The sequence below is a fragment of the Eleutherodactylus coqui genome, chromosome 11, assembly GCF_035609145.1.
Source record: "Eleutherodactylus coqui strain aEleCoq1 chromosome 11, aEleCoq1.hap1, whole genome shotgun sequence".
NCBI classification, from domain to species: domain Eukaryota; kingdom Metazoa; phylum Chordata; class Amphibia; order Anura; family Eleutherodactylidae; genus Eleutherodactylus; species Eleutherodactylus coqui.
The window spans coordinates 24,773,780-24,800,482 of NC_089847.1; the positions used below are offsets into that span (position 1 = coordinate 24,773,780).

General features: G+C 50.1%; 2 protein-coding genes across 4 annotated transcripts in view; one reads left to right on the forward strand and one right to left on the reverse strand.

Moving 5' to 3' along the window:
- SPG7 (SPG7 matrix AAA peptidase subunit, paraplegin) overlaps nucleotides 1-12,258 on the reverse strand; it is a 38,123-nt gene extending 25,865 nt beyond the window's left edge. Inside the window, exons 1-3 of the mRNA XM_066582930.1 lie at nucleotides 12,060-12,258; nucleotides 6,677-6,779; nucleotides 4,949-5,038 (exon numbers count right to left, since the gene is read on the reverse strand). Of these exons, the coding sequence (XP_066439027.1) occupies nucleotides 4,949-5,038; nucleotides 6,677-6,779; nucleotides 12,060-12,170 (304 nt within the window). The 5' untranslated portion in view covers nucleotides 12,171-12,258. The remainder of the gene's footprint in view (nucleotides 1-4,948; nucleotides 5,039-6,676; nucleotides 6,780-12,059) is intronic.
- An 11,651-nt stretch (nucleotides 12,259-23,909) lies between these two features.
- ANKRD11 (ankyrin repeat domain containing 11) overlaps nucleotides 23,910-26,703 on the forward strand; it is a 187,086-nt gene continuing 184,292 nt past the window's right edge. For all 3 annotated transcript variants that reach the window (XM_066582959.1, XM_066582962.1, XM_066582961.1), the window contains exon 1: nucleotides 23,910-24,394. The gene's annotated coding sequence lies outside the window, so the exon portion shown is untranslated. The remainder of the gene's footprint in view (nucleotides 24,395-26,703) is intronic.

The window sequence follows — 26,703 nt, forward strand, 5'->3', positions numbered from 1 at the left end:
AGCCCTCCTACAATACACCGCTTATTGTTAGGCATACAGCTTCTCTAGTAACTGGGACATTAGGAAATTTTCTTAGCCCCTCCCCCACAGATATCTTCCCTGCACTTGCACAGCTCTCAGATCTGCAGTCAGTGTGCACAATATCAGCCTCACTGGCTGTAAAGGTGCATTTACACACATGGATGATCGCTCAAAATTCGTCAGAAAATGACAGTTTTGGGCGATCATTTTGCACAGGTACTAATGGCTAATCAGCCCTTTAGTACCTAATTGAATGTATTTAGAGAACAGCGGGTAGTCTGTTCTCTAAATACATCGTTATTGTTCTCCAGAGGCTGTTAAAGAATGTTATCAGCTGTTGTCAGCGCTGCCCACGGAGAACTGAGCGTGCCGTTCCGTCTTATCTTATCGTCCTGGGGGACGAAGATTTCATGCGGACCTGAAGTCTGCGATGGGCGAAAAGTGCACGCTAAGTGCACGATGGGTGCACATTTACACAACGATTATTACTCAAAAGATGGCTTTTGAGCGAATTGTGAGCGATACCCGTTGTGTGTAAAAGGGCCTGTACATTGCTATGTACACTTTTTTTTATTGTATGCAAAGCAGCAATATTCTTACTGGATATGCTGTGCCCATGCAAACACACAAGAGCTAGTAAAGCAACTAATAAACATCACTCCAGTGTAGGAATTACGCTGCGTTGCCCACAGCAAACTGGAAATAGATATAACGCCTATGCCATAACTATAAGTGCACATAGCAAGGTAGGTAAATATAAGCTCAGGAGAGAAAAAGATTGTGTACACACTGACTGCAGATCTGAGAGCAGTGTGAGTGCAGGAAGCCGAGCCTTAATATAATATCTTAATTCCCCAGTTGCTAGAGAAGCTGAATGCCCAACAACAGGAAGTATATTGCAAATGGGTTGCACTTCAGCCTTGATTTACAACAATAAGATACAAAAAAAAAATTTATGAAAGTATATTAGAATATTGCTAAGATACGCGCAGGCTATTAGATGAGCATAAGCTGCTTAAAAAGTTAGTGTCCCTTTAGCCCAGGGGTGTCAAACTCATTTTTACTGAGGGCCACATCAGGCTTATGGTGACCTTCAAAGGGCGGATTGTAAGGCCGCCTGAAGATGGCCGGGTCAGATCCCGCTGCGAGAATTCAGCCCCTACAGGGACCAGCGCGGCGCTTACCTCTCCCGCGGCTCCAGCTCTGTGATGTGCCGGCTGCCGCCCAGCTGGCACAGGACGGAGCCAGCGGCCAGGGAGTGACAGCCCGCACAGAAATAGAGCATGCTGCGATTTGTTTTCCACGTGAAATTTTGCGCGGGCAAATCGCGGACGTCTGCCTAGGATTGCGTTTTCTAACGCAATCCTATGGCAGCTACGACGGGTGGAAAATCTGCGGGAAATCCTGCTGCGGAATTTCCGTTCGTGTGCAGGGGGCCTAAGACTGTATAGTAAGGGCTTGTTCACACAAGCGTATTTGCGCACATAATATGCAGTGAGTAGAAGCCATTGATTTCAGTGAGTTCATTCACATAATGTATACTGTCCCACTGCATGACCTATTTTGCTGCGTACTGCACACCCCAATAGGCCATTGAAGTGAATGGGCCGCGCAAATACGTGGTGAATGCGCAGGGAACCCATGTATTCACTGCATATTTGCGCACCATTTCAGTGGGGCCATCTGCGTTCTTGTTTGCGTACACAAATATAAAGGCATAAGTGATTTTCGATTGGGCAAATACGCAGCGTATTCGTGCGACCGAAATACAATTACACCCGTGTAAACGACCACTAATAGTGACCCTGATAGTGGCCCCAGTAAAAATAACGACCCCCACAGTGACCCAGTTAGTAATAATAACCCCCAGTAGTAATACCCCCATAGCAACGTTAACTCCCCCTCAGTAACAATATTAACCCCCCTCAATAATAATAAGCCCCCCCACAGTAATAATAAGCAGCCCTTTCCCCCGCCCCAGTAATAATAAGCCCCCCCCTCAGTAATAATAAGCCCCCTCCTATCAGTAATAATAGTTCCCCCCCAACCCATATACTTACCTTCTCCTTGCTGTCAGCGTCGCTCCCCCTCTGCTGGCGCTGAGCCCGGGTGCACACTGACATCAGTGTGTGCGCCCGGCACTCTCCCGCTTTCATTTTCAATGTCCTGCACTGCTTTGTTTACAGGTTGCCATAGAGACCATAGGCTTGTCAGAAGCCAGACCATGGTCTTTGTGGCAGGGAGAGCTGGTACTTGGCTGTTAGAGGACAGCCAGGCACTAGCTCTAAACAGCAGAGATCGGAGAAAACATTTAACTGCTCAATCTATGTGACTGCAGCATGTAAAGGGCTGTCACCATCTGACCCCCGGAATATGATCAGGGGGTCCTGATGGGTCTCTGTGAAAGTCCCCTAAAAGGGACAAAAAAAAAAAAGTTAAAAAATTATTAAAAAAATAAAAACACTTGTCTCCCTTTACTTTGTAAAAAATGTAAAACAAAATTACCCATGTGGTATCCCCGTGTTGTAATGACCCAGAGAAGGAAGTTAGTACATAATGACACGGACCCTTTTTTTCCTCCACCCGTTTAAAAAATCATAACTCCTTTATTTATCCACTGATGTCCCTGTATGAGGGCTTGTTGTTTTTTGCGGGACGAGTTGTATTTTTCAATGGCACTATTTATTGTACCATATAATGTACTTAAAAACTTTTACAAAATTCTAAGTGCAGTAAAATGAAAAAAAAAAAAAAAGGAGATTCTGCCATCTTTCAGTGCGTATTGTTTGTACGGTGCACAAACTGCAACAAAAACGACATAACTTTATTCTATGGGTCAGTACGATTGCTACGATACCAAATTTATATAGTTTTTTTTTGCTGTAGTACTTGTATTTTTTTTCAAAGTACGTTTAATGTTTTAAAATTATTTTCTGCTGCATCTTTTGCGCACAATAACTTTTTTATTTTTTTGTCAACGTAGTTGAGCGAGGGCTCATTTTTTTTTTTTTTTTTCAGCAAGTACTTTTATTTAGGTGAATAAAAAAACTCACATCATACACTAACATCCATGTGGGGTTTTCTCATACAATGGTATCAAAGTATACCGAAAATGGTGAATGAAGAAAAAACATCCAAGAAAAGGGGTCCGGTGGATATAACTTGTCAACAAATGGAGTCAGAGAGGGATGTCAAGAATCATTCTGATTAAACGGCGGTGCACAGTCGAGCAAACTGCAGCCAAATACAACACTGGTGCTCCAACTAATGTGTCCAAATGCACAACTCATCGTTCCTTAGCATGGATGCGCTATAACAGCAGACAACTATTTCCAGCACCATTGCTGTCTAACAAATACCTGTGGATGGATGCAATAATGAATTGCTGCAGTTCTGAAAGACAAAGGAGATCCAACGGGCGACTAGATGGGTGTCTGCAATAAATTAGCTAATCGGTGTTTATGACAACTTTGCCTTTTTTATGGTACTCAGTATATTACACAGGTTTGTCAGGGACTTTAATCAATGATTTATTATCATGCAAGACCAGTGTGGGTCTGACCTCCAGCAGGGTCAGGGAATAAAAGCCCAAAAGATTTATAACAGCCCATTTTGGATACTATCTCCATCCATGGCAAGCTGGGCAGGATAATACCAGACCTGTAGTAAGTGCGCTGGTCACTAGATGGCAGCAAAAATGAGAATTATCAAACTTGAAGAATTCTACGCTGACAATGCTGATTACTTGCATATCAAAGAAGCATGTAAAAGCGAGGGCTCATTTTTTGCGGGATGTCCTGTAGTTTACGTTAGTGCTAATTCGGAATACATACGACTTTTTGATCGCTTTTTATTGCATTTTTTCTGGGAGACAGGGTGACTGAAAAAGTGCATTTCTGGCGTTCTTTATTTTTTGTTTTTCGGACTACGTTCACTGTACAGGGTAAATAATGCACAACTTTGATAGATCAGACATTTACGGACGCGGCGATACCAAATATGTATTTTTCTTTTATGATTTTGAATTTTAGATATGGCAAAAGGGGGTGATTTAAACTTTTATAACTTTTTTTTTTTTTTTTTTTTTTTTTTTAAGTGTGAAAAAGTCGTGAAAAAGAAAAAAAAAAGGTATTGGCATAATTGCACCGGCCTGTAGAATGACTTTTATACATTATTTATGCAGTCAAAAATAAAAATAAAAAACATGCCAGAATTACAGATTTTGTTAATCTTGCCTCTAGAAAAAAAAAGGAATAAAAAGTGATCAAAATTTTACATGTTCCAAAAAATTAGATAAATGAAGACTGGAGTTCATGCCGCAATAAACAAGGCCTTCTACAGCTCTGGCAATTGTATAAAAATTTAATACGGTTCTTGGAATGTGGCGACACAAAAGCAAACCTTTAAGGAAAAAAAAAAATGTACAAAAATAGCAAAACATAAAAAAAACAGTATAAACTCGGTATCGCCGGAATCGTGTGACTCAGAGAATAAGGTCATCACACTATTTATTCTGCACGCTGAACGCCATAAAATTGAAATCCAAAAAACAAACGGCAGAATTTCTTTTTTTTCCCCAATCTCCCTACAAATTTATTTACAAAAGTTATGCAATACATTATATATACCCAAAAATGATGCCATCAAAAACTAAAAATAGGCTATGGCTCTGCAAAATTAGTTGAAATTAAATGATTAGACCATTTAAAAAACCTGCCCTTGTGGGCACGACAGGGTGGTAAGAAACCCGCCACTCAAGAGGCTAAATGAATTCTGCAATACCAGACACAACCCATTTCACACTAACCATACCCTTTAGTTATCTCTGTTTCTGGGAATTCTGAGTGACAATGAATGTGACGCCATAACAGCTCCCACTAGCGTTGTTACGTGGCTATATATCACCCCCTCTGATGACCCCTCATACCATCACGTTGCTTTTGGTTTTCCTCATTGGACTCTTCATTCTTATTGTCTTTTCTCCTTGCAGCCGAGGTGCTGAAGTAATGAATTCCTCCTATAGAATACAAGCGAATATCAAATTACTAATCCATGCATATAACTTTAAAGCAGTGTTTCTCAACTCCAGTCGTCCAAATATCCTGAAAACATGACCTGTTGGGGGTCCTTGGGGACCAGCATTGAGAAACACTGCTTTAAAGGGTTTTTCCTGCTGTGGGCCTTTATGGTATATCCATAGAGAGTACTATTGTATCTTGTCTCCACCACAAAAATGGGTGGAAACAGGTCATTGTGCTGCGGGAGGTGTAGGGTACGCCCCCAGCTGCTGATTGGCTGTGCTCCATTCTCAGCTGTGAGTGCGTCTGTCCCGCCAGCCTCCCTGTCATGGGCACGCCGAGGACACTGACAGCGGGCGGCAGATGGAAGCACAGCTGGAAGTTGCTTCCCCACCGGCGTCCCTGCAATGGTCCGCGGTCAGGACAGTGACAGGGGCCAGCAGCAGGCGGGAGCAAAGAGCATCGGAGAATAGTGAGGGAATGGCAGCAGGCCGCACAGCTGGAAATACCTTACCGGCCGGCCTCCCTGCAATGCTCCGCGGCCAGGACAGTGACAGCGGACAACAGCCGGGACGACACAGCGGCGGCGAACAGTGTGGGAGCAGCGGCGCACCTGCATGCAGTCACAGCAGGCAGGGAGGACACTCAGTACAGCACAGCACAGCACCTATTGCAGCGGAGGTCGGTGGGGACAGTTCGTGCTGGAGCCAGAAGGAGGAGAGACAGATGAGCGGCGTGCTGACAGACAGGAGGCTGGCGGGTACACTCACTGCTGCAGGCAGCTGGGGACACGCGTGAGCGGCACGGTAAGTCACAGGAGGCCAGCAGGAACCACAAAGGAGACAGACACGACGGTAAAGTGGCAGGGCTCATGGAACAGCAATAGACAGCACAGCTAACATGGCATCCCACCATCAGCCAATCGCCTGCTGTGGGTGTCGCCAAACCCTCCCCTAGAACTCATCCAGTAGATTCTTCATGGTGGTGACAAGATACAATAGTACCTCCATAGAAACCCGACAGATCTCACCTATCAGATGACAAGGAGTCACTAATTAAATCAATGGAGAAATGGCCACTGGACCCCCGTTCTCCAGACAGATGAGGATCCCAGAGATGGTACCTACATCACAGATATGTGGTTAGGCCATAAATATCCCACTAAAAGGGATTGTGCCAAGTTATAAAGTTATCCCTTATCCACAGAACAGGAGATAACATTATGATGATTAGTGGAGGTCCGACCATTTGGACCCCCAGCGATCCGGAGAATGGGAGTCCAGTCAGTTTCAAAGTGGATGGAGTAGAGGTCGCGCAAACGCAACGCCACTCCATGCACGTCAATGACAGCACAAGAGATTTCTGAAGCACTTGAACTTGGCAATCTCCGGTGCTAGCATTGAAGTAAATGAAGCGCCAAGCGCACCTACACAACCTCTGCTCCATTTACTTGGCAGACCGATCAGACCCTCGCTCTCATACTAGAAAAGGGGGGAGGGATGTCACAGCGATTACACCCCCAACCGATCATAAAGTTATCTCCTATCTTATGGACAGGGGATATCTTTATAACTTGGCACATCCCCTTTAACTCTGTCTAAATAAGGTTTTCTTACAGTAAAGTGTGACATACAGACCTAGGAGCCTCCAGACCTCAGCGGGATTTTTAGCGGCATGTCTCCTTATCAGGACCCCGGTTATTCCATTACATATGGGGGTCGCCTTCCTGTACAGTAGTGTCTGAAGGAGGGAAAGAAAAGCAAAAAAACTGTCAAACAAGTAAAACTTCCCCTATATACGAGTAAAAGTTCCCCCATAACTTCCCCCTCGTACACTCTTCATTCACATATTCCGAATTCGTGGAGTGGCGCTCCCTCAGCCACCATGGGGAGCTCTCTCATTGCAAGGCCGGATTGACAGCCTACTGATCTCAGTGGGCGCCATGTGAGCATTCACCAGCTAACCACGGGGTCCTGGCAGGACAACGCCAGGGTCGCCAACCGGATGGTTTTCTTTTCTTTTTTCTAGACGAATTTTCCAAAAACCACCGATAGCCGTCATTTTTAAGGACATACTGGAAAACCGTAATAGATCATGAAGATGATACGCATGTATGGCGCAGAATACCGATCCGAGCGCCAAGGACTGTGAGCCGTACGATGATGGTTACGATGACAGCACAAAGATCCCGCAGAGCCCAAAAATCTGACAGCTTCCCAACCGACGCATCCTACGGACCGTCCGGGGATGTACAGATAGATGGCAGACCTGAAGACCAATTGGTATCCGCTGATATCCCATGACCTCTACACCTGCCCCTCTCGTTCATGCCCCGTCACCCTTGTACCAGCCCCTCTCATCAATGCCCCGTCACCCTTGTACCGGCCCTCTCATCAATACCCCGTCACCCTTGTACCGCCCCTCTCATCAATGCCCCGTCACCCTTGTACCAGCCCCTCTCATCAATGCCCCGTCACCCTTGTACCAGCCCCTCTCATCAATGCCCGTCACCCTTGTACCAGCCCCTCTCATCAATGCCCCGTCACCCTTGTACCAGCCCCTCTCATCCATGCCCCGTCACCCTTGTACCAGCCCCTCTCATCAATGCCCCGTCACCCTTGTACCAGCCCCTCTCATCAATGCCCCGTCACCCTTGTACCAGCCCCTCTCATCAATGCCCCGTCACCCTTGTACCAGCCCCTCTCATCAATGCCCCGTCACCCTTGTACCAGCCCCTCTCATCAATGCCCCGTCACCCTTGTACCAGCCCCTCTCATCAATGCCCCGTCACCCTTGTACCAGCCCCTCTCATTCATGCCCCGTCACCCTTGTACCAGCCCCTCTCATTCATGCCCCGTCACCCTTGTACCAGCCCCTCTCATTCATGCCCCGTCACCCTTGTACCAGCCCCTCTCATTCATGCCCCGTCACCCTTGTACCAGCCCCTCTCATTCATGCCCCGTCACCCTTGTACCAGCCCCTCTCATTCATGCCCCGTCACCCTTGTACCAGCCCCTCTCATTCATGCCCCGTCACCCTTGTACCAGCCCCTCTCATTCATGCCCCGTCACCCTTGTACCTGCCCCTCTCATTCATGCCCCGTCACCCTTGTACCTGCCCCTCTCATTCATGCCCCGTCACCCTTGTACCTGCCCCTCTCATTCATGCCCCGTCACCCTTGTACCTGCCCCTCTCATTCATGCCCCGTCACCCTTTTACCTGCCCCGTCACCCTTGTACCTGCCCCGTCACCCTTGTACCCGCCCCTCTCATTCATTCCCCGTCACCCTTGTACCCGCCCCTCTCATTCATTCCCCGTCACCCTTGTACCTGCCCCTCTCATTCATTCCCCGTCACCCTTGTACCTGCCCCTCTCATTCATGCCCCGTCACCCTTGTACCTGCCCCTCTCATTCATTCCCCGTCACCCTTGTACCTGCCCCTCTCATTTATGCCCCGTCACCCTTGTACCAGCCCCTCATATTCATGCCCCGTCACCCTTGTACCAGCCCCTCTCATTCATGCCCCGTCATCCTTGTACCAGCCCCTCTCATTCATGCCCCGTCATCCTTGTACCAGCCCCTCTCATTCATGCCCCGTCACCCCTGTACCAGCCCTTTTCATTAATGCCCCCTCACCCTTGTACCAGCCCCACTCATTAATGCCCCTTCACCCTTGTACCAGCCCCACTCATTAATGTCCAGTCACCCTTGTACCAGGCCCTCCTATTGTTGCCCCGTCACCCGTATACCTGCCCCTCTCATCCATGCCCTGTCACCCTTGTACCGGCCCCTCTCATTAATGCCCCGTCACCCTTGTACCAGCCCCACTCATTAATGCCCCGTCACCCTTGTACCAGCCCCTCTCATTAATGCCCCGTCACCCTTGTACCTGCCCCTCTCATTAATGCCCCGTCACCCTTGTACCTGCCCCTCTCATCCATGCCCCGTCACCCGTGTACCTGCCCCTCTCATCCATGCCCCGTCACCCGTGTACCTGCTCCTCTCATCCATGCCCCGTCACCCGTGTACCTGCCCCTCTCATCCATGCCCCGTCACCCGTGTACCTGCCCCTCTCATCCATGCCCCATCACCCGTGTACCTGCCCCTCTCATCCATGCCCCATCACCCGTGTACCTGCCCCTCTCATCCATGCCCCGTCACCCGTGTACCTGCCCGTCATCCATGCCCCGTCACCCGTGTACCTGCCCCTGTCATCCATGCCCCGTCACCCTTGTACCGGCCCCTCTCATCAATGCCCCGTCACCCTTGTACCAGCCCCACTCATTAATGCCCCCTCACCCTTGTACCAGCCCCACTCATTAATGCCCCTTCACCCTTGTACCAGCCCCACTCATAAATGTCAAGTCACCCTTGTACCAGCCCCTCTCATTGATGCCCCGTCACCCTTGTACCAGCCCCTCTTATTCATGCCCCGTCACCCTTGTACCAGCCCCTCTCATTCATGCCCCGTCATCCTTGTACCAGCCCCTCTCATTCATGCCCCGTCACCCTTGTACCAGGCCCTCTCATTCATGCCCCGTCACACTTGTACCAGCCCCTCTCATTAATGCCCCGTCACCCTTGTACCAGCCCCTCTCATTAATGCCCCGTCACCCTTGTACGAGCCCCTCATTCATGCCCCGTCACCCGTGTACGAGCCCCTCTCATTCATGCCCCGTCACCCATGTACCAGCCCCTCTCATTCATGCCCCGTCACCCTTGTACCAGCCCCTCTCATTCATGCCCGTCACCCTTGTACCAGCCCCTCTCATTCATGCCCCGTCACCCTTGTACCAGCCCCTCCTATTGTTGCCCCGTCACCCGTATACCTGCCCCTCTCATCCATGCCCTGTCACCCTTGTACCGGCCCCTCTCATTAATGCCCCGTCACCCTTGTACCAGCCCCACTCATTAATGCTTCGTCACCCTTGTACCAGCCCCTCTCATTAATGCCCCGTCACCCTTGTACCAGCCCCTCTCATCAATGCCCCGTCACCCTTGTACCAGCCCCTCCTATTATTGCCCCATCACCCGTGTACCTGCCCCTCTCATCCATGCCCCGTCACCCGTGTACCTGCCCCTCTCATCCATGCCCCGTCACCTGTGTACCTGCCCCTCTCATCCATGCCCCGTCACCTTTGTACCGGCCCCTATCATTAATGCCCCATCACCCTTGTACCAGCCCCACTCATTAATGCCCCGTCACCCTTGTACCAGCCCTTTTCATTAATGCCCCCTCACCCTTGTACCAGCCCTTTTCATTAATGCCCCCTCACCCTTGTACCAGCCCCACTCATTAATGCCCCTTCACCCTTGTACCAGCCCCTCTCATTCATGCGCCGTCACCCTTGTACCTGCCCCTCTCACCCATGCCCCGTCACCCTTGTACCAGCCCCTCTCACTCATGCCCCGTCACCCTTGTACCAGCCCCTCTCACTCATGCCCCGTCACCCTTGTACTTGCCCCTCTCATTCATGCCCCGTCACCCTTGTACTTGCCCCTCTCATTCATGCCCCGTCACCCTTGTATCAGCCCCTCTCATTAATGCCCCGTCACCCTTGTACCTGCTCCTCTCATTCATGCCCCGTCACCCTTGTACCTGCCCCTCTCATTCATGCCCCGTCACCCTTGTACCTGCCCCTCTCATTCATGCCCCGTCGCCCTTGTACCTGCCCCTCTCATTCATGCCCCGTCGCCCTTGTACCTGCCCCTCTCATTCATGCCCCGTCGCCCTTGTACCTGCCCCTCTCATTCATGCCCCGTCGCCCTTGTACCTGCCCCTCTCATTCATGCCCCGTCGCCCTTGTACCTGCCCCTCTCATTCATGCCCCGTCGCCCTTGTATCAGCCCCTCTCATTCATGCCCCGTCACCCTTGTATCAGCCCCTCTCATTCATGCCCCGTCACCCTTGTACCTGCCCCTCTCATTCATGCCCCGTCACCCTTGTACCTGCCCCTCTCATTCATGCCCCGTCACCCTTGTACCTGCCCCGTCACCCTTGTACCTGCCCCTCTCATTCATGCCCCGTCACCCTTGTACCTGCCCCTTTCATTCATGCCCCGTCACCCTTGTACCTGCCCCTCTCATTCATGCCCCGTCACCCTTGTACCTGCCCCTCTCATTCATGCCCCGTCACCCTTGTACCTGCCCCGTCACCCTTGTACCTGCCCCTCTCATTCATGCCCCGTCACCCATGTACCAGCCCCTCTCATTCATGCCCCGTCACCCATGTACCAGCCCCTCTCATTCATGCCCCGTCACCCATGTACCAGCCCCTCTCATTCATGCCCCGTCACCCATGTACCAGCCCCTCTCATTCATGCCCCGTCACCCATGTACCAGCCCCTCTCATTAATGTCCCGTCACCCATGTAAATGCCCCTCTCATTAATGTCCCGTCACCCATGTACCAGCCCCTCTCATTCATGCCCCGTCACCCATGTACCAGCCCCTCTCATTCATGCCCCGTCACCCATGTACCAGCCCCTCTCATTCATGCCCCGTCACCCATGTACCAGCCCCTCTCATTCATGCCCCGTCACCCATGTACCAGCCCCTCTCATTAATGTCCCGTCACCCATGTAAATGCCCCTCTCATTAATGCCCCGTCACCCTTGCACCTGCCCCTCTCATTAATGCCCCGTCACCCTTGTACCAGCCCCTCTCACCATCATCCCCTCGCTCTTGTACCTGTCCCCCTTACATCTGCTCCTCTCACTATTGCCCCTGCTCCTCTCACCATCTTCTGTCACCCTCACTATTGCCCTCATACCTGCCCCGTCACCTTTGTATCCTTTCCTCAAATTAAAGCCCCGTCACCCTTGTACCTGCCCCTCTCATTCATGCCCCGTCACCCTTGTACCTGCCCCTCTCATTCATGCCCCGTCACCCGTGTACCTGCCGCCCTCAATACTGCCCCAACCCCTTTGTAGCTGCCTCTCCCCTTCCCCGGTGTAGTCGCCCTTCTGCCCCCGGTACCTGTGACTGCCCGTAGCAGAACACACACTCTTCCCCCGGATACCTGCAGTATTCCTCCGGAGCTGCTGCTCCTTATCCCCGTCCTGGCCAGAAGCCGCCACACTCCGGTCATACTGACGGGCCGTCTCCCCAGAGGCAGCAGGAACAGACCCATCTCTGGGCCGGGCCGAAACTCGAGGCCGAGGCCTCACCGCGGCCTAGTGCGCAGCACCTCTACAGAGGGCATGAGCGCCGGGAGTGACTGCCGCCTAGTGACCGGAGGAGGTACTGCCGCACCCGGCCGGGACATGACAGAATTCCGCAGCTGTCAACTCCTTGGCAGAGTTCAAAAGTAGAGAATTAGTCAACAGCACTGTGAGAGCTGGACGGGTGTGTATGCACAGCCACCGCACAAAGGTCTGATCCAATAGACCTCAACCACAATGTAGGTATAGAAGTAAAGATGGCAGCATCCGTGGGGCAAGATAAAAAGTCTTTAATTCCTCCCAACACTAAAAACAGCGTTTCGACTCTTCAGAGTCACTTGAAAAAGACTCCAAAGCGTTGAAACGTCGTTTTTAGCGGTAGGAGAAATTAAAGATTTTTATCTTGCACCACGGATGCTGCCATCTGTACTTCTATATCCTCATTGGCAGAGTTGGTACACCTTAACGACCAACCATTGTCTGCAGTCCTAGCCCAAGACTTTACCCTCTACAGTCCCGGCCCAAGACTTTACCCTCTACAGTCCCGGCCCAAGACTTTACCCTCTACAGTCCCGGCCCAAGACTTTATCCTCTACAGTCCCGGCCCAAAACTTTACCCTCTACAGTCCCGGCCCAAGACTTTATCCTCTACAGTCCCGGCCCAAGACTTTACCCTCTACAGTCCCGGCCCAAGACTTTACCCTCTACAGTCCCGGCCCAAGACTTTACCCTCTACAGTCCCGGCCCAAGACTTTACCCTCTACAGTCCCGGCCCAAGACTTTACCCTCTACAGTCCCGGCCCAAGACTTTACCCTCTACAGTCCCGGCCCAAGACTTTATCCTCTGCAGTCCCGGCCCAAGACTTTATCCTCTGCAGTCCCGGCCCAAGACTTTAACTGAAGTGATGGAGGCGTTTTTGCCATAAAAGCGCCTCGCATCGCCGTGAGAACACACATTAGCGAACGTAATATCGAGCTCGGAAAACTCGGAGAACCACGCTTTGTCGTGTGTAGCTAGCCTATGGGAGCAAAAATGCATCACATTCACATGTCCATTTTTGGGGGGGAAATAATGGCGATCCATTTTGTTTCCGTTTTTTTGAACTGGAAGTGAATGCTGGGGATCTGCGCTTTTGCTTCAGTTTTTAAAACGGAGTGGAGATAGAAAATTGACAAAAGGTTGAAAAATGAAGGCCTTCATGTCTGCGGGCACAAATCGAAAGCATTTTCATTCCGCTTAGCTGCTCCCACAATGAAAAGGCTAGACGGAAAGAAAAAACGGTAGTGTGACTTTAGGGTGGCTTCACATGAGCAAATGCGCAAATGTGCATGCTTCAGTGCTATGTATTTGAGCTATGAACGAAGTTAATTTGCTCTCAGGTCTGCGCACTGTACTGTACTTTTTGCGCCTGTTCATATGTGCACGCAACGAACCCCTGTCCGTATTTAAAAAGCATTATAGCCTAATGAGGTCCAGATGTGTTTTTTTTTCCATTTGCGCACCTCACCATAGTCTTCTTAAGGGACGCTCGGTGTGCGAATGTAAGAAATGCGTGTGCAAAAAAAGAGAATTAAAACAAACCCATTGAAGTCAGTTGGTTTTATTCTCTATTTGCGCGTGGAAATGTTACACGCAAATACGCCCGTGTGAAGCCGCCCTTTGCCTGACAGATCTTATGATGGATACCAGGAAACCCCGCTGTCTTATAAGTCACTGGGGATTAGAGATGAGCGAGCGTACTCGGCCACGACCCTTTTTCGCCCGAGTACTGCGATTTTCGAGTATTTCCGTACTCGGGCGAAAAGATTCGGGGGGCGCCGTGGGTGAGTGGGGGGTTGCAGTGGGGAGTGGGGGGGAGAGGGAGAGAGAGAGGGCTCCCCCCTGTTCCCTGCTGCTACCCCCCGCACCGCCACACATCCCCCCGGCGCCCCCCGAATCTTTTCACCCGAGTACTGAAGTACTCCAAAATCGCGGCGCTCGATCGAGTAATTACTCGAAACGAGTACGTTCGCTCATCTCTACTGGGGATCTATAAGGTTTGTTAAGTCCATCATGCTGATGGCATTTGTGAGCTTCCAATGCATATGTGATCACGGCCTTATCCTGCACTTCATGGGACAGGAACCTGGAGGGTCATCCAAACTAGTTTGACTGTATTTACACTTGACGTTTTTTTGGTACTTTTTTAAACCTCAAAAAAACTGTGTGTATTTGAAAAAAATGTACGTGGTTTCTAAAAAGTTTTTAACAATCCTGATGGGGTTGCATGGCACTGAGATTCTGTCTTTGATCTTCCTTGTGTCTATTGTGTAGATATTAGGGGAACTGGAGTTTGTGCAGAGACAAGTCATGACTGTAATAATAATAATAGTCTTCATTTATATAGCGCCAACATATTCCGCAGCGCTTACAATACAGGGGAAATAACACAAGACCACGGTTACATGAAGTAATCAATTAATGGAAACAGTAGGGGTGAGGGTCCTGCTCCAACGAGCTAACATACTACAGGTAATGGGGTGATACAGAAGGTAAAGGGGCTGGAGATGTGCACGGTATGGCGAGGTGGAGAATGAGGGATGCTTTACACACAGACAGTGGTCAGGCCGTATAGTGGCAGAATCAGGATGACTGCAGGATGACTGCTGTTGATTACGGCTAGCAGGGATTGCAGTCAGTATGTCAGGGAGCATGTTATCAGGCGGAGTACCGAGGGGGTTGGTTTAGGGGATATGGTATGCCTTCCTGAAGAGGTACATTTTTAGGGCACGCCTGAAGTTTAGTGTGTCAGTGATTGCCCGGATATTTTTTTGGTAGCGCGTTCCAGAGGACCGGTGCTGCTCTTGAGAGGTCTTGGAGGCGGGAATGAGAGGTTTGAATTAAAGGGGCGCTCAGTCTGATTTCATTAGAAGAGCGGAGAGCCCAGGCTGGCTGGTGGATTGAGATGAGGGAGGCAATATAGGGCGGGGCGGTGCTGTGGAGGGCTTTGTGGATGAGGGTAGTGAGTTTAAATTGAATTCTGTATTTAACGGGCAGCCAGTGCAGTGACCGGCACAGGGCAGAGGCGTCTGAGTAGCGGCTGGACAGGAAGATGAGCCTGGCTGCCGCATTCAGGATGGATTGGAGAGGGGAGAGTCTGGAGCAGGGAGGCTGATCAGCAACGAGCTGCAATAATCAAGGCGGGAGTGGATGAGGGCAACAGTAAGCGTTTTTAGCGTGTCCGCAGTGAGAAAAGAGCGGATTCTAGTGATGTTCTTAAGGTGCAGATGACATGTTCGGGCCAGAGATTGGATGTAGGGGTTGAAGGAGAGATCTGAGTCGAGTATGACCCCAAGGCAGTGGGAGTGCTGTCTGTGAGTTATGGTGGTGCCACACACTGAGATGGAGATGTCAGAATAAGGTCGGTTAGTGGAGGACGGAAACACCAGTAGGTCAATTTTTGAGAGGTTCAGTTTTAGGTAGAGAGAGGACATAGTGTTAGAGACAGCAGACAGACAGTCTGTGGTGTTCTGGAGGAATGTTGCTGTGATATCCCGGGAGGAGGTGTATAGCTGGGTGTCATCAGCATAGAGATGGTACTGGAAACCAAATCTCCTGATGGTCTGTCCAATGGGGGCTGTGTAGATGGAGAAGAGAGGGGGCCGAGGACCGAGCACTGGGGGACCCCAACAGCAAGGAGAAGAGGAGGGGAGGTAGAGCCAGCAAAGCAGACACTGAAGGAGCAGTCAGATAGGTAGGAGGAGAACCAGGAGAGGGCAGTGTCCTTTAATCCAATGGAACGAAGCATAGTGAGGAGAAGTTTGTGGTCAACAGTGTCGAATGCTGCAGAGAGGTCGAGGAGGATCAGTAGGGAGAAGTCGCCCCTCGATTTGGCAGTCAGGAGGCCGTTTGACACTTTAGTCAGGGTGGTTTCTGTCGAGTGTAGGGGGCGGAAGCCGGACTGTAGAGGGTCAAGAAGACAGTTTTTTTTAGAGATAGCTTATAAGGCGAGAGTAAACCAGGTGTTCTAGTAGTTTGGAGATGAAGGGGAGGTTTGAGATGAGTCGATAGTTGGCAGCATCGGTCGAAGTTGGAAGAAGTCATCATGGTGCTCTGGGCTTGGATAGAGAAGGAAAATGCAAAAACTGATGACTCCTAATGCGCTAACACTGCAGCCCACCTGTACCTAGTACAGCGATCAACCAGAGCCATTCTGGTCATCCACATTGAGCTCTGGCTGCTCTCTTCGCCATGCCTCTTCCGTCCGCACGCTGTCCTCTGCCAAAAGGGCTCACACCTCTTAAAGGGCCGGCACCTGCTCTCTGAAGCTGATCTCCTTGAATTCTGTCCAAGCAATTGTTCTACTACTGCCACTTGTCTCCAGTGATAAATTCTTGCAGTGGAATCAGACTCTGTGACCCCCGCATACCTGTCTTGAAGTCTTCTTTCTGCTCTGCGGATGTGCCGTCTGGTGCGCCACTGCGCATGCACGGTGCAGAGAGTCGCGCGGGCTATGACGCAGATCCGATACGACTCGCCGAGGGACCGACGGCTTCCATTAACAGTCTGTGCAAGGCTCGCACCAGAATAGGACATGCTGCGACTTTTCCCCCGTGTGCGGAAAATCGCAGTTGATTTCTGCTCATGGTCATGGAAAAGCGTTTTCCATAGCAAGTCCTATGGGGAGTATTGCAGGATCCGGAGACGAACACTCACTGTAGATCCCGCAGTGCAAATACAGCCGTGGGCATTGGGCCTAAGGCCTCATGTCTACGTCATGCGTGGATTCTACATGCGGATTTCCACAGCAGATGCACTGCGAGTGATCGCGGATTTGATTTTTAATAGCTTGCGGGAGATCACGGATTCTTTGTTTTTTCCGCGCGGGAAAAAGATCTGCAACCCCACCTCCCAGCCTTTTCCCCACCTTCCTAATTAATTTTAACCTTCAAATCCACAGTGCATCCCCAAATGTATTTGCGGATACACTGCGGATCACTCGCTCCAATAGAAATGAATGGAGCTCATCATCCGCAGTAAAATGGAGCATGCTGCGATTTCTTTTCTGTACTTGTCATCCACAAATAAAATCGAATCCGCAGGTGTTAAATTAAGTGCAGATGCCACATGGGTCTCTATGGCTGCTTGAACTGCGGCTCGCCCGCACGAGTGCCTGCGGACAGGAGACCTTAGCCGAAATGCTATCTGAATACATCGATATTTGGCAAATTGTGTCCATTTGGTAAAACCATTTTTAAAAATCTACAGTACAGCAAAACGATCGCCGATATTGATTAGCAAATAGCCAGTTCATCCCGCGTATCACAAGAAATCCTATAGACAAAATCAAAGGGTTTTCCAGGGAAATACTATTGATGACCTGTCCTTAGAGTGGTCCTCCATAGTTGACTGGCGGGGGGCTACCGTTTGGGACCCCAGCCAATTAGCTGATGGGTGTCCGCTGTTTGTATCACAATACTCAGGGGTTGGCGCTAAATGCTTCCAATCCATTCCCCGTAAGTTGTGGCATTGACAGTGGGTGCCGATCAGCTGATCGGCCTGGGTTCCGAGCGATGGAGAATAGGTCAGCAGTAGTATTATCCACACCACACTTATACACCGGAAGTGTTCACGGACGTATACCCCCGACATATGCCAATGTATAGCCATTAAAAAAATGCATGTTGCATGATTTATGTTTTTTGGGGTGCTCTGCTGTATGCAGCACAATGCAGACTGCTGCCCTTTAGTATGCAGCTTAAAAAAATTATGGCAATATACTGCAACCCATCGGAGGCCAAAATGACAATCTTTCAGGGTTAATGTGGGCCCACAGCTATGTCTAGCTTATGGGCCTGAGAGCTTTCCTGGCACCTATGCTGAACGTGATCACATAGCTTGATCGACTTTTTTCAGCTAGCAGATAAGCGTCACCGCATGCATCTTACAGCTGCTTGTCCTCCTCTCCTTATGGCGCCCTGCACACGGGCTGAAATGCTGCAGCGGGCAACACAGATTTAGTTTTGGACAGCTTTCAGAAGAGTGGGTGCTGGGCTCATTTTTGTGTGGTTCATAGTGCTTACTGCTGGTGGGAAGCTGTGTGGTAGTTGGAGCAGAGGAGGAGGTTGTCTGTGTAAGATATTATCTGAGGAGCAGGAGGTCTATGTAATAGATCATCATCTGAGGAGCAGGAAGTCTGTGTTAAGGCCCATTTAGACAACAATTATCGCTCGATGTTACGGTATCCCACCCGATGTTACGCCAGCCTGGGTTGCCCTAGAACTTACCCGCAACCCCTGTCCCTGCCTACTTGCCTCCACTCCTAGCTAACCCCAGGCGGGCAACTGGGCGGCAGTCCCTACACTCGCTGGCGTACCAAGATGGAACAGGGTAGGATATCGACAGGAAGGGCACGTGACGAAAACCAACAGGAAATACAGGCAGACCGAGGCAGATGGATAACCTGGCAGATATAGCAGAAGCTGAACACAGGAGACTGCCAGAGCCAGGCCACTAGCACACTGAACAGAAACCAATAACTGGCAGTGAATGGACCTCACTGCCAGCCTTATAAACAGAAGCCTCCGCCCAGGGGCGGAGAGGGGGAGGCGACGCCTCCTAGCAGAATTTCATAAGAGGGACTCGTGCAAAGAGCTGCACTCATAGACGTCTGCGCACACGCTGCTGCCCGGACCTATGAGAGCGCGCACCGCGCCGACCAACCACCCGCGGCCCCGGCAGCCCCCGCATGGTAACACTCGAAATTTGCTCAACTACTATCTTTTGGGCGATAATCGCTGTGTCTAAACGCACTCGGAGAGAAAGCGGTCCTGCTTGTCTTCTGCATAGCCCGCAGTTCAGAGCATTTAGCTGCATAGCAGCTGTGCGCTCCGAGAAGAAAACCGCTGTATACAGAAGACAAGCGGCCCCGCTTGTCTTCTGTATACCCCGCTCGGAGCGCTCAGCTGTATAACAGCTGAGCACTCTGAGAAGAGAGCAGCTGTATACAAAAGATAGCGGTCCTGCTTGTCTTCTGTATACAGTGTGAGCCTTCATTTACACACTAATAAGCTGTTAAATAGCTAATTCGCTACTTAACAGTTTATGCAAAGTGAATGCTCAAAACTGTCACTCAAGCTGCTGTTTGAGCGAATTTTGAGCGATCATCTTGCCATGTAAATGCACACGATTATCGTTCAAAAGTTGGAAGATGAGGGAATTTTGAGCGATAATCGTTGTCTAAATGAGCCCTAATATATTAGTATTTGAGGAGGTCGTCTGTGTAATAGATTAGTGTATGATGAGGAGGAGTTCATCTGCATTAGATAAGGGTGCATTCCCGCGAGCGTATATCGGCTCGGTTTTCCCGCCGAGCCGATATACGTTGTCCTCGTGTGCGGGGGGGGGGGGGGGAGGATGGAAGAGCCAGGAGCAGGAACTGAGCTCCCGCCTCCTCTCTGCCTCCTCTCTGCCTCCTCTCCGCCCCTCTGCACTATTTGCAATGGGGAGAGGCAGGGCTAATTTGTGGAATTTAGCCCCGCCCCAGAGGGGTGGGGAGAACGCAGAGAGGGGGCGGGAGCTCAGTTCCTGCTCCTGGCTCTCAGAGCTACATACAAGGAGGCTGTACGACCCCGCATGGAAGTCCTATAGCTCCCTAGTCAAAAACGCTATTCTTCAGAGTCATATGTACAAAGCTATTCTGCCCTACAAGCAACATACAAGGACTAATGGAACACGACACGATTTTTTCTGGACATGTTTGTAAAAACGTTCCAAACAGTAGAATACAAATGTACGCGGCAGCATGTCTTCATACTGCGACGTTTCGGCCACCAAGTGACCTTTATCAAGCATGATAAAGGTCACTTGGTGGCCGAAATGTTGCAGTATGCATCGTTTTAAAATGGAATAAAGGCAATCTGTCTTACATCTAAGCCGCTCTGCTGCCGTGTACATTTGTATTCTACTGTTTGGAGAGAGAAGAGGGGTTCATTCTCATCACGGCTGTGCAGAATCCGCCTCCCCCGAAGGATCTGACATTGGGGTCTATTTGTAAGGTGCTGTTGTGATTACCATTAGATGGACTGTAAAAATGTTCCAGTCTTCCTATCATTATATTCCTGCCCAAACGGTCCCACGGAATGAGGACTAGTAGGAATATGCTTGTAATTCCACTGAATGAAAGACAGGTGGTGCTGCACAATAGCGAATAGAAGGTCGGTGTTGTGTATGGGATCTGTATGAGAGGTCACATCCGGCAGCTCATGGCAAAAACAGGAAGTAAAAGGAGATGGGACTAGCCGTGTGATGCTAATACGCCTGCCGTATATATTGCCATTATGGCCAATAATCATTTATAAGGCTGCTTTCACATCTGTGCTGGATTCTCCGTCGCCGATCCGGGGCAAAATGCCGGAAGAAAAAGTCCTGCATGCAGGACTTTTCTGTCCGGTAAAGTGCTGGTCAACTGATCAGGAACTGAACGGACCCCATTATAGTCAATGGTGTCTGTTCGACGCTGTTCGGTTCCGTCGTAAAACGGATTGAAAATCATGACCGCAAAACGTGATGAAGCAAAGTCATTGATTTTAATAGTGTTGTTTTCATAAGTCCCAATTTGACTTTTCGGCTGCAGCGTGTTTTGGCGCACCCCATCATTGTGATGAGGTGCCCTCAACGCCGAAAAATACAGCAGACAGCGGTCGAAAACCGTGACGATGGAAAGCGCCGTCCAGCGCTGCGATCGAGCGCCTGTCTGTAAGCCCTATTGAAATCAATGGGAGCGTTATATTGCGATTACGGTAGTCACGCTAAAAAGCGCTGTTTCCGCCTGACCTGGCTGCAAAAATCGGGTCCATTTTGCTGGCTAATCCCAGGATTAGGAGCCGGGGGCGGAATTGCCATGCAGACATTCCGCACGGAAATTCCGTCCTGTGTGAACCAAGCCTTAGGGGAGAAATACACGTTCGTCTGGATCCGCCCTCAGAATGTAGCTCCATGAAGATGACCTTATAGATAGGCGGTTTTGAAGAACAAGGTGACAACAGGTTTGAGAAGTCTTGGTCCTATCAGATAACGCGCCGTTCTCCTGTCTTGTCTTCAGCGGAGTAAGTTTCCAACTTTCCGGCACAAGTCCAAATATTCTGGATGTACGGCCTGTCCAGCTGTCCGAGCCGCCCTGATGGAAGCAAGAAGTCTCCAAGAGTTCTCAGCGCAGACGAAAACAAGGTCATAAGAAAGATTAAGAAGAACTCGGGGATCTGATAAACGGTTACAAATGTCCACAACTGGGAGTCCTGCAGCCGTGGGGATGAGATCCGGCCGTGTAACCCTGGCTGCAGTGCACTTATATGGCCTCTTATTACAATGTGGCAGCACGGAGCAGATTGTTCAAGTCACCTTGCCGTACCTTTAAGAACTGATGGCGATGGCAAGAAGTGAATCTTGTTGTATTTATAGATATTTACACTTCCTATTTCTGGATCCGCAGGTATGAGGACAGTTTCACACGCTGCGCGCTCATTGCAGAACTTCGTTTGTAGAATCCTTCGACTAAATACCGTACAATGTTAGTGAATGGGGGGGTAATAATCGACATTAATCAATGGCGAAATAATCCGCTGCACATATGAATCTTGTTGCGGATGTTTCATCACGGATTTTGTTCGTTTCAACCAAAATGTGGTAAATTTTCAACATATTCACGTGCAAAAATTTATTGTCACAGCGGCAAAACGGGACGAAACAAAACTTTCGTTTTCACTAGCGTCATTTGTGCGCGATGTGACTACGCACGAGAAAAAATTGACCTTGCCCTATCTTCCTGTTCTGTTTTTTTTTTTAACCCGCGGCGTTTAAAGGGAAAGGAAAATTACTTTAGACTGGTTCATGCGAAAATACTCTCCGTAGCGGCGAGCGTATTTTCCCAAAAAGCCCTAAAGTTATGCCTGTTGCTCATGATCTTTCTTCATAAATCATTCCATCCCAATAAGTTAAAAATAAGGGCTCATTCACATGGGGGTAGGCTGTTTTGCTACTGATTGATCGCACTGCGTGTGTATGTGCGTGTTGCAAACATTGTTTGCATGTGCATTTTTTTTTACAAATAAGGGAGATGGAACAAGAACTCTGCAGCACCACCTATTGGAAGGAAGCATTCCTGCAAGTCATTGTTAGACTCTTTATACAAGCCTTGTAACAATGACTGGGAATTGCTGCCTTCCAATAGGTGGCGCTGCAGAGATATTGATCCATCTCCCTTACTTGCATACTACCCAGAGGAGTATGAATGGCCATATAAGTCTTATTATCCTTAGGGGGGTGCTCTCCCTAAGGATAATAGTGTTCCTGACTCTGAAAAAAAGACCCCCCCTAGCAACATGTGTAAGAGATCACAGCGCACATACATGCAACATCTGTGTTCGCTACTTTTTTTTTCATGCTTCAATAAACCTTCATGGGAAAGATTGCTCCTGCCCTATCTTTTCTCTGACATATGAATACTACGTGCGCGGAAGATGGGGCAAGGCCTATTTTTTCTCGTGCGTAGTAATATCGTGCGAGGAATGTGGCCGTGCAAACAATACCATTGAAGTTGCAAAGAGTTAAAAAAAACAAAAACACGCTCGTCTGCAGAAGCCCTTATAAAACGAATAGCAGAATACAATGTAAACGGATATATACCGCAGCTTCTGTTTTTTTTTCCGGATTCCGTAGATGGATCAGTTAAATTAAAAAAGCGGACAGTTTATATTGATTTATTTCGGTTTACATCTGTTTTTGACCCCCTTTTTGTATTCTGTATTTCTTCCGTTTTGCGCATTTTAAAACGGATCCTTTAAACAGACATCGAAGACGGAACCAAACGCAAACCGTTCTGTTCCGCCACCTGTCAAACGTCAAAAGTAGCTACTGCGAAAAGCGGCGCCAGATCCTTGCCCTCCATAGAATTAGGGTCCTCACAGACAGGACGATTATCGGGCGCGTCGTCCCAGCGATTATGACTCCTTTGCTTTCACGCAAGAGATAATCGCTCGGTGAATGGAGGCGGGGCACGCTGGCGATCGCTTCCCGCCTCCATTTACGATATACAGGAGGCGTTCATAAATGATGAGCTGATCCTCTTTTGATTTTTGCGCTACACAAATTGAACGACGAACAATATGCGAATTATTTATCATTCGCCGCGAATGATTATCATTCGAATCTGAGCGATAATTATAATCGTTCCGTGTAAATGGCCCTGAAGCCTTTATCATTCATCAACTGGATCCCCTTTATTCTTATTTCCAGGCCATACATTCACTATACATGTAGGATGCCCCTGCTCATACATGACACACACATGTAACATCTGCATGGAAAAAGGGGCGGGGCTCGATCAGTCTTGTTTGCACCAGCAGGAGGATTGTCCAATCACAGCCCGCTCTCTCTCTGATTGACAGCTTCCTTCTAGACCGAGGCAAATAAACGCCGTAGCCCCGCCCCCGTCGCTGACGTCACGCCCAACACACACACAACAACAGAAGCTAGAAAGCGGTGAAGACATGGCAGCCGCGCCCCGCCCCCTTCTCGCTCCCTTCTTCCTTTCTCCTCCCACCTCCGCATCCCTCTTGCGTCACCGATCCCTTCCGCCAATCAGCATCGCTGACGCTGCCGGCTGCCGCGGCGCGGACCAATAGGAGGGCGCGTCACGTCGCCAGCTCGTCTTCTCTCCCAGGGAGCGCGCCTTGAGGGAGTCAAAGGGCGCGTAGAAGCGGTTCGCGATGGAAGCTTCTGGGGGCGCGCACGGGAGCGGCCTGTGAGGAGAAACAAACCGGCCCCGGGGGCTCCTCCCCCACCGCACCGAGCGCACCGCGGTCTGGACTCTCTCTAGCCGTGCTTTCTGGCCGCTGGTTACTTCAGCCGCCTGACTGGGGCCTTCCAGGACGCTCGTTACCGGACATTCCCGTTAGAAGAGGCCTCGCCGCCACACTCCCGGCGCTCTATCGGCTCTCGCTGGTTTCCGTTCCCCTCCCCCCCACACTTCCACCCCGGTTACCGGAGGAGGGGAGGAGGGGGAGGTAGGCCGCGGCCCCCGCTGGGTCCATGCGCAAGTTCGCGGCCTTCCCTCCCTCCTCCTCCTCCTCAGCACCGGCCCCAACACCGCGGGGCTCCAACCGCCAGGGAGTCGGGATTACGGACTGGTAGCGGACGGAGAGCCAAGTACAGCGGGTAAGAGGGGGCAGATGCCAGTGTGTGTGTGTGGGCACATGGTGCCATGTGAGGGGGGCTGACATCTAGTGCTGTCTGGGACCACCGGCTTCTTGGCATTGGGTCCCGGATGGCTTTTATGTTTGTTTTGGTTTCTCGTGGATCTGGCGCCATTGTGGCGTTTCTGCGCCTCTTGTTGGCAGCGGGCGCCTCTGATTTGTGGGTTCTGTTGCACCTGCGGCAAGAAAAAAGTAAGCGGCCTGATGATAGTCGGCGCGGTCCGTCCTGTCATAGGACGCATCTGTCTGGTCAGGGGATTCCCCCTTTTGGGGATTCCGTAATAATAGAGCAGGAAAATGGAACGCCGTAAGAATGTGGCGAATCGCCTGCGGTGACATCCGCCTCTAAAAAAAACTGCCCAAACCTGTGGTTTCAGGTGCAGAGATCCGATCCGATGTCTGTCCACGGGCGAATTCCGAAATGAGTGTTAAGAAGAGACGCGTCGCTTGCTGATGCAGAAACGCGTTATTTTTTTCTTTCCCGTATCGCGCTTTTGTCTGTCGGCAGGCTAGATCCACGCCTACAGCCGCGGCAGATACTGTGGATTTTAATGCTAATTTTCAGAGGCGCAAGGAATATCCTCCCGCCGTAAGGCTACGTTCACACGTAGCGGGAAATGGTGCAATAAACAAGTCCAACCCCCCGCGGTCGTGCGGCGCCGCAGCCGATCTCACGGCTTTCAACTGAAGGGAGAAAATCTGCTTCTGATCAGCCTCCAAATCCTACAGCTTTTGGCGCGGCGATGGTTGCCGCTGTGTTTAGGACTTAATTGTGGATTTTCCGCTATGTGCGACCGTTCAGGCAACATGCGCAGAAATCGCGTGAAAAGGGATAACTTACATGAGCGACGCTCCTCTCAGACCAACAAGAGAGAACGCGACGCATTCATTTTTGGGGCAATGTCGCCGTTCTTTCCTTTTAGAGAAGCAATCGGAATCCGCTCAGCTGCGGCCATGTTGGTTTTCTCGCTAAATCCACGACTCTCGCTGAAAAACTGAAGTTTACAAGTGCGACGTCAGTCCGAGAAACGTCCGGCTTCACACGTATTTTTTGTGCGAGCATGTCCTGCGTATTTGCGAGAAATTGTGCCGGGAAATCGTCCGTATGAATGCATGAATTCCATAGGAGCCGGATCCCAGCAACGCGTCCTTCCGTATTGGTGCAGATGGTCAGATGCCAACTGCCACCCTGTGCCCCTGCAGTGACCCGGCTTACCTGTTCAGCGTCTTCTCTCTCTGGATGTGCCGGCTGGGCTGGTGATGACATGCATAGTGTGAGCCTAGAATAGGACATGCTGCAATTTCCATCCTGCAAGTGGAATATCGCAGTTGATTCCCGCTCGTGGGCATGGAAATGCCTTTTTCAATGCATGCCCTATGGGCTGTATTTGCGGCGGGATGTGGAGCGCCGGACCCCGCAGTGAAGATGCGCCCGTGTGCGTTGGGCCTAACTCTTCCCTGTGAAGTGTGACCTTCGCATGGTGTACAGATGACCCCTCCTACATGATGATCGTGTAGACTTGTGCTGCTGCAGACTGACACTTGACTTGGGTTATTCCTGTGATTTAGGGTGGCTTTCCGCGGCACGACTGACGGCCGTCCCAACAATGGCTGCTCCTGTGCTTCTACACAGGAACGATTAATCACTCGCTAAATGGAGTCCTCTGGAGATCTCTTCCGGCTGCGTGCCTCCATTCACTGTAACCGGGCCGCTGTTTATAGCTGAACGACTGCTCATTGACCTAAAAACCAAGCGACCGCGGCAAGTGAGCGATTCTCACTCGTTAGTCATTGTGTGCCATGTTTACACGGGACGACGGCTGCCTGGAATTACCTTCTTGAGCAACTGATTGTGTCGCCCGTTAGCCGCCCTTGTCACACGTGTTTAGTGTTTGTCCGTTTGTCCATATCATCTTACTTCCTGGATACGGACGGCACACGGACCCAATCGTTTTGGCCTGTGTTCACTGACCAAAATCGCCCATGAAGATGTATGGGAGCGTAACACGGCAAACATGGATGTTACATGTATGTGCAGGTTTTTTTTCTACACGTTGTTCGAAAAGTGACATCAATTGAACCTACTTATTTATTTTATTTTTTTCTTTCGCGCTTGTGAAAAATGCATGTAACGCACACATGCAGTGAAATTGCGTACACCCATGTGTAGAAGTGCTGCAGCGAGGAGTTGGCGTACAAGCGACTGTTTTGTGTGTTGGTCTTTCACAGACGCCAAAGCGCACCTTTACCCGCAACGTTATCTAAAGATTG